Raw genomic sequence first — 7,423 nt, 5'->3', positions numbered from 1 at the left:
GATGTCTAGGCCTCAGACTGACGAAGCCTCTTGGATGAGGGGCGAAATGTTTCTTTTTAACAAAAAAAACGAAGTCCAGATGACATGATTCAACCCTTTTTGTTGTTATATACCTGGAAGACTGAGAAAACAAACTTTGTGTATCCTGATTAGAGATTTATGAGTCTAACAGTCTCAGGGTAGAAGCTGTTCATCAGTCTAGTGGTTCTACACTTAATGCTCCTTAACCTCCTTCCTGAGGGGAGCGGGGTAAAAAGTGTGTGTGCTGGGTGAGTGTGGTCCGTCATGATGCAGGTGGCCCTCTTCCTGCATCTGGAGGTGTAGATATTTGTGATGGTGGGGAGGCTGACTCTTGTCATTACACTGAAGCACAACAAAATTACATTTCAGTTCAGCCCGTCCAAGTAAAACACAAACGAACAGACATGGGTAGACGGAGGTGTCTGAGGCTGCAGCCTCGTGGGAGGCACTGCCCTTTTCATTTAGAAAAGGAAAAGAGGAACACGAAGCAAGAGGAGGTGTAAAAACAATCATATCTCACACTGTGTCCTCGATGGGGCACGGTGTGAAAGTTGGAAAAAAAACCATGTACACAATTTGAATCAAGTGTGGCTCTTTTCAACATAATTTTTCTCTTTAATGTCATAGAAGTCCTCACGGCTTAATGTGTAAACCGGTCGATGCCGGAACGTAAATTGAGGGGTGGGGGGGTGTCTGTGGGCCCTCCCCAAGAAAATGTTGAATAAAGTAGATGCCATTTCCTGCATTTTGGTGTATTTTAACAGGCTGTTGAACATCTATGTTTACCTACCTACATTTATGAACACTTGATTAAATTACTATTTTAGAAAGTTTGTGCGTGAATAGATCAGCTCCGATTCTGTCAAGTGTCCTACACCCCCCCCCCCCCCCCCCCAACACACACACTCACACTTCATGGTTTCGAGCCAAACTCTTCTCCGCTAAATTCAGTCCTGCATGTCGTTGCTTCTGCTGCTCTAATCTCAATTACCACTAAGGTTGTGCAACTAAGGACAGTCCATCCATCCATTTATTTTATGAAAGTAAACTGGACTGCCTTTTTGACATTTTGATCGCTGTTATTTTGACAAGTTAGCACCGTTGTTTTAAACGTGAATATGAATGTGAATAACACATCAAGCATTTCTCTTTTTTTTTTTTAACTAACTTTTTTATTTATTATGTCTGAAATGTATGTGGGCGTTCCGACACATCAGCAGTTGTGTGCGTGCTCTGTAGAGTTGTCTGGAGACGCTCCATAACGTGCACTGTCTGTAGGGCGCGCCGCTGAAGGTGTTGGATGAAGACACTTCATCCCCGCGGGACATCCCGTCCGTGTCTCTGCTGGGTAGGAGTGTGTGCGATAGCTGGTGCATGTGCTGCATCCGGAACATCCACTCCACAGCCTGGGTCTGCCGGGCCATGGGCAATGTCTCCTCTCGTTGTGTTTTTAATAAATAATGAAAAAAATTATTAATAACCCACATAAACTGTCGAACAGGTTTGCAATTTACTTGTGCTGTTTAATTATATATTTTTTGTTTTTTAATAAAAATTCGCAATGACTTTGGACTTATAGGGGCGGAGATTTGAGTTGATGGATCCAAACAGTTTCTGGAACGCACCCTGTAAAAATAAGAGAGTTCCCAGATCTTGTTCCGGCAGGATTAGACTCTAATTAAGCCCTGAACGCAAGCACTTCCAGACACTGACTGTTCTTGCAGCAGGAGCTGTTTCAAGTCTCGGTCAGCCTCCTCCTTCCTCTGTTGTGTTCAAGTCATAAATTGTCCAGGCATGCACTTACACATTTCTGAGTTCTGCCGTTTTCATTCCTCAACATGACTAAAATACCCATTAATACTAATCAATTTTTGACATTTTTAAATCATTTTAAAATCGTTTGTCTGCATCACAATGCATCAAAACGGTAAATTCTAACCCCAACTCCTAGCCCATGGATGACTGTCAGTCCTGGGCAAACATGTTTTGCTGCTACAAGCAGAGGGCAATGAAGAACAAGTCTGTGACCAGACGCTGGCACTTCCATGAAAATCTAGAACTTTTCACCTGCCAATGACATTACGAGTATATTTATATACATCCTCTATAGCAGGGGTGCCCAGACTTTTTCAGCATGCGAGCTACTTTTAAAATGACCAAGTCAAAGTAATTTACCTACTATAAGGCCCCGTTTACATGAGAACAACCTCTGGAAACATTAGTATTTTTTAATATTTATTGGAGATAATAAACAGAAACTGAACGGGTTTACACACAAACACAGTTTCCATATCAGTCGGGTTGCCCGATAAGAAATTATGGACTATAGTACTGTCACTTTAAAATGATAATATTTTGACCTAAACTTTCATATATGCTGAGTAAATATATTCTAAGATAAACATTTGCACAGAAAAGGAGGAGGTAAATAAGTCATTTTAAATTTAATTGGCAACCCTGATGCCAGCTCAGCTGCAGTCTGCTTGATCACAATTACGTCAGATCGATGTATTGGACACCCATTCTATAGCAACCCATGGAGACTGTGGGATAGTTTCCACTTACAAATCTGACTAATTATTAGGCCTGTCCCAACAAACAATAAATCAATTAATCGCATGATAAATGAAAATTATCGACCTCATTTTCATTCATTGGCTTTATCGTTTCTTCGTGTCTCTCTCTTTCTACTGAAGACACTGGATGACAAAAGGCTCAACTCCGGTGCTCTTCACTGACCCCTCCCTTTCTCTTTTCTCTTTAAAATCCTTTATAACGATCCAAAATTGCGTTTTTGGATCGTTAAAAACAGCTAAGCTGAGAAGCTAAGCTACGAGCTAAGCTAACAGACTGACCTTGGGGAAAAAACCTCTGTCTTGTCGAAACTCCCAAATTCATGGTTGAAATCTGTGCGTTTATGTAAAAAGTTGTTTTTCTCTGAATAAAGAAGCTGAGAACTTGTTGACAGATTTTTTTATTAAAAGCTTTGTGTGAAAACATGCTCAAAGAGCATAAAGAGCTCAAACCAAACCGAGCATCTATCATTTTGAGAACCGAATAATAATAATGATAATAATAAAGGAAAGAGAAACAGCCCATATCACGTCAAGGGGTCTCCCTCCCATTTTTCTTAAAGAAACACGCTGCTCGCTCTCTCACTATTCATCCTTCGGTTCAAACAGTCTTATACTGCCATCGGCTGGTCGAAAAAAGGTACTACACGTAAAACAAATTAACCAACATTTCTTCATAAATTTGACAATAATGACTAATTATTGTCAAATTTCGAACAATATTATCGTTTATCGCAATAATTTCTGAGACAATCGCCCAGCAAAATTTATCATGACAGGCCTACTAATTATAAGGAAAAATGTACATTAAGATGTGATGTGAATATTTACTTAAAGCTTAATCTTTTTAATCTATTTTTACACATTACTCGCTGCTGGTTGGATGTTTGAGGTTAATCTGGGCTCGTGTATCTTGCTCATAAAAATTTTAACGTTTAAGTTGAAGGAGCTGCAGATCAGACAACACAGTCCTCCTGTTAACTCATTAGGACTTGATGTAGCATGAGGGTACACACTAACGATTGGAGGAAGGCTAGATTTTACACTGGTTAAAAGAAAACATTTCAGCAAATAAGTCAGTTTTAGATTTACATGGCTGAGATTTGGTTGAATCAGTAAGAGATCTAACTCATTAAATGATGTCATATTTTGGAAAGCAATATAGATTTTAGACGATTGCCTAAAATGTCACATTTTCAACAATTTAGCATATTTATCCTTGTCTGGTTTCTAAATAACATGCCACAAAGTATATATCATCTCACAGTCAAAGTGCTGGCAATGACTCATGCTGTGCATTTGTTGTCATCCTAGGCTGCTGATCTGAGTAAGCCCATAGACAAGAGGATCTACAAAGGCACACAGCCTACATGTCATGACTTCAACCCCCTCACAGCGACAGCAGAGAGCGTCTCCCTGCTGGTGGGCTTCTCAGCAGGCCAGGTGCAACTTATAGACCCAATCAAGAAGGAAACCAGCAAGCTCTTCAATGAGGAGGTGGGTTCCAGTCAACTTTGTTCTGTGGAAAGCCTACTGGACACAGCCTGAAACTCTTGAAACTGACCTGGGTGTTTATTAATTTTATGTAATAGTTCACTAAATCAACTACCAGTACAGAATAAAATGCATGTGGCTAATACTTGGGCTCCCTGCTCATTTTGTTTTTTCTTCTTCCAGAGACTTATTGACAAATCAAGAGTAACGTGTGTACGATGGGTTCCAGGTTCCGAGAACCTGTTTCTGGTGGCCCACTCCAGTGGCAGCATGTACTTGTACAACATGGAAAACACCTGCGGCACCACGGCACCTCACTACCAGCTCCTCAAGCAGGGTGAAAACTATGCTGTGCACACTTGCAAGAGCAAGTCTGCTCGTAACCCGCTGCTGCGTTGGACCGTGGGCGAAGGGGCGCTCAACGAGTTTGCCTTCTCCCCAGATGGCAAGTTTCTGGCCTGTGCAAGCCAAGATGGCTTTCTGCGAGTGTTCGGCTTTGATGCTGCAGAGCTCCACGGAACGATGAAGAGCTACTTTGGTGGCTTACTGTGTGTGTGCTGGAGCCCTGATGGGCAGTATATTGTGGCAGGAGGGGAGGACGACTTAGTGACTGTGTGGTCATTCTTGGATTGCAAAGTAATTGCACGGGGACATGGTCATAAGTCGTGGGTGAGCGTGGTGGCGTTTGACCACTGCACTACCAGTGTTGAGGATGGAGATCCGCCTGCTGAGTTCAGTGGGAGTGATGAGGACTTCCATGAGCAGATTCATTTTGGGGCAGGCAGAGAAAGAGCCAACAGCTCTCACTCTCGGCTCTCTAAAAGAAACTCTACGGACAGTAGGCCTGTCAGTGTGACCTACAGGTTTGGCTCAGTGGGGCAGGATACTCAGCTATGCCTGTGGGATCTAACAGAAGACATTCTTTTCCCACACCTCCCTTTGTCTCGCACGAGGACTCACACTAATGTTATGAATGCCTCAAGCTCTCCAGCCACTGAACAAACAATAACTACTGTATCAATCACCACAACCACCACCAATTCAAGCGGCACCAACGGCAAAGACAACGTGAGCAATAGTAGCTGCAGCGGCAACCCAGCTAACTCCCTCCCTGGCACTCTGCCTCGGTCCAATAGCTTGCCTCACTCGTCCAACCCGGCAGGGGGCAGCACACCCAACAGCCACACGGGCAGCAGCTGCAGCAGCAGCGGCAGCAGCACCAAGGGGATCCACATCATGGACGGCGCTTTCATCGCCAACAGCGTCAGCAAGTTCGCATCGCTGTCTTTGCACGACTCGCGGAAGGAGCGCCACGAGAAGGACCACAAGCGGAACTTCAGTTTGGGTCAGATCAGCAACAAGAGCAGCGACAAGCTCAACCAGCTCAGCTCTTCACGAACGGCGAAAGCAGAGGCAGCTAAGACTCTGGGTACGACACAGTGCCCTCGCATGGAGGAAGTGCCGCTTTTAGAACCACTGGTGTGCAAGAAGATTGCTCACGAGAGACTCACTGTGTTAATCTTCCTGGAGGACTGTCTGGTAACAGCTTGTCAGGAGGGTTTTGTTTGCACATGGGCCAGGCCTGGGAAAGTGGTGAGTGACTAACCTCTTGAAGACTCTGTCATGTGACGACACTCGACACTGCTTTGAATGAACACATTCGGAGGCTTTAGACTTTTGATTATTTTAGCATTTTCTCTGCCAGTAAACCTCATGGCCTTACTGAGCTGCTTCTTGTATTACATTTTTAAACCACTATGTTTATCAACGTATGCGTTGTCTATTTTTCCGCAGGGATTACTGTCCTCTCAAAACAACCCAGCCAACTCCCCGAGTGGAACAGTAGTATAGCCCCAGCGCATGTGCTGCTGCTGATGAGCGCTCCCAGCATCAGAGACGAGGACGATCAAGACCCCGCAGTGCTTCTCTTCACACACTGTAACACAGCACATGACCTCCAGTGTCACAGGCGATCTCATCACTACAGACACACATTTGTCTTCATGTTGTTCCATGGTTTTAAGAAGGCCGATTCCGACCGAGCCAGGATTTGAAACAAGTCCTCTTCTCGAGGAGGAGGGTTCAAAAGGTGCCGCTGGAGGATAGAAGGTGCATGTTAAACCTTCCAAGTCTTTGGGAGTGTTTGACTGGCGCACTTACAATTTTTTTTTTTTTTTTGTCATATCAAATTGTGTCTAGTCTGACGTGAACAAACTCTCTTACCCAATCTCTTGTGCCTGTAGATCTATAAAGACTAGACACATTTGTTGATGCCTCTACTTAACCCACTGTTTGTGTTTGCTTCTTTGTGTTGAATGAAGGGGATGTACAACGGAGCTTTAGGGCCACGCAAAAAAAAATAAATTAAAAGCCATAAAATTACGAGAATAAAGTCAAATAAAGTCTTAATATTATGAGAATAAAGTTGTACGCGACTTTTTTTTTTTGCAACTCAAATTTATTTATTTTTTCCACGAGTCGGATCCACGACGCGACCTGTCAATCAATCCAGTAGGTGTGTCAGCAAATGACCAATCCGAAGCTGAATGAGTTAATATTATCCAAACTCCAACATGATAAAACGGTTTACCACATTTTAACTGTGATAAAATGAAGAATGTTGAGCATGTTTAGTTAAATTTCTGTATTGGTTTTACAAATAAGGAGATTGTTAATCTGTTAGCGCATCAGCATCAGATTATTATCAGCATCAGGACTTTGAACCTGCTTACAGTAAGGTGGTACGTTGTGGGTTGCAGCAGCTCTCTGCAGGTAAGGAGCATTTAGCTTCGGATTGGTCATTTACTGACACGCCTACTGGATTGATTGACAGGTCGCGTCGTGGAAAAACAAACGAGAGCTTTAATAAAATAGTCTCGTACGACTTTATTCTTGTAATATTAAGACCATTCGACTTTATTCTTGTAATTTTATGGCTTAGCGTGGCCCTAAAGCTCCGTCGTAGAATGAAAGTGATGATGAATTCAACAACGAGCAGAAAAAGATTGTTTTGGAGCAGCAGCATATCAAAACCATTAAAAAAAAGAAACTTCTGGGAGATTCCATCTGCAGCCACAGTCCTCAAACTCATGATAGATCTGTAATTCCCTTAGCGATATTAGAATCTAAGGTATCACACCTAAATCGTGAATTTTGCACATATTTCTTTGATACATGATGACGGAACATGAGCGCAATGTTCAGACGTCAGCTTTGGAAGCACTTGAGGAAAAAATGACGTTCTGTCTCAACTGCAATCATAGTTCATATACTCATTATATATATATGTACATATATATATATATATATATATATATATATATATATATATATAT

At 42.6% G+C, this 7,423-nt stretch overlaps 1 protein-coding gene across 1 annotated transcript in view; it reads left to right on the top strand.

Annotated features, from left to right (window-relative positions):
* Nucleotides 1-6,461, top strand: part of wdr20b (WD repeat domain 20b) — a 7,307-nt gene extending 846 nt beyond the window's left edge. Inside the window, exons 2-4 of the mRNA XM_037685355.1 lie at nucleotides 3,909-4,091; nucleotides 4,272-5,681; nucleotides 5,883-6,461. Coding sequence (XP_037541283.1) covers nucleotides 3,909-4,091; nucleotides 4,272-5,681; nucleotides 5,883-5,939 — 1,650 coding nt within the window. The 3' untranslated portion in view covers nucleotides 5,940-6,461. The remainder of the gene's footprint in view (nucleotides 1-3,908; nucleotides 4,092-4,271; nucleotides 5,682-5,882) is intronic.
* Nucleotides 6,462-7,423: the final 962 nt, after the last annotated feature.

This window comes from Nematolebias whitei, chromosome 12, assembly GCF_014905685.2.
Source record: "Nematolebias whitei isolate Nwh7 chromosome 12, NemWhi1, whole genome shotgun sequence".
Taxonomy (NCBI): domain Eukaryota; kingdom Metazoa; phylum Chordata; class Actinopteri; order Cyprinodontiformes; family Rivulidae; genus Nematolebias; species Nematolebias whitei.
This window is presented reverse-complemented; position numbering and strand designations above follow the sequence as displayed.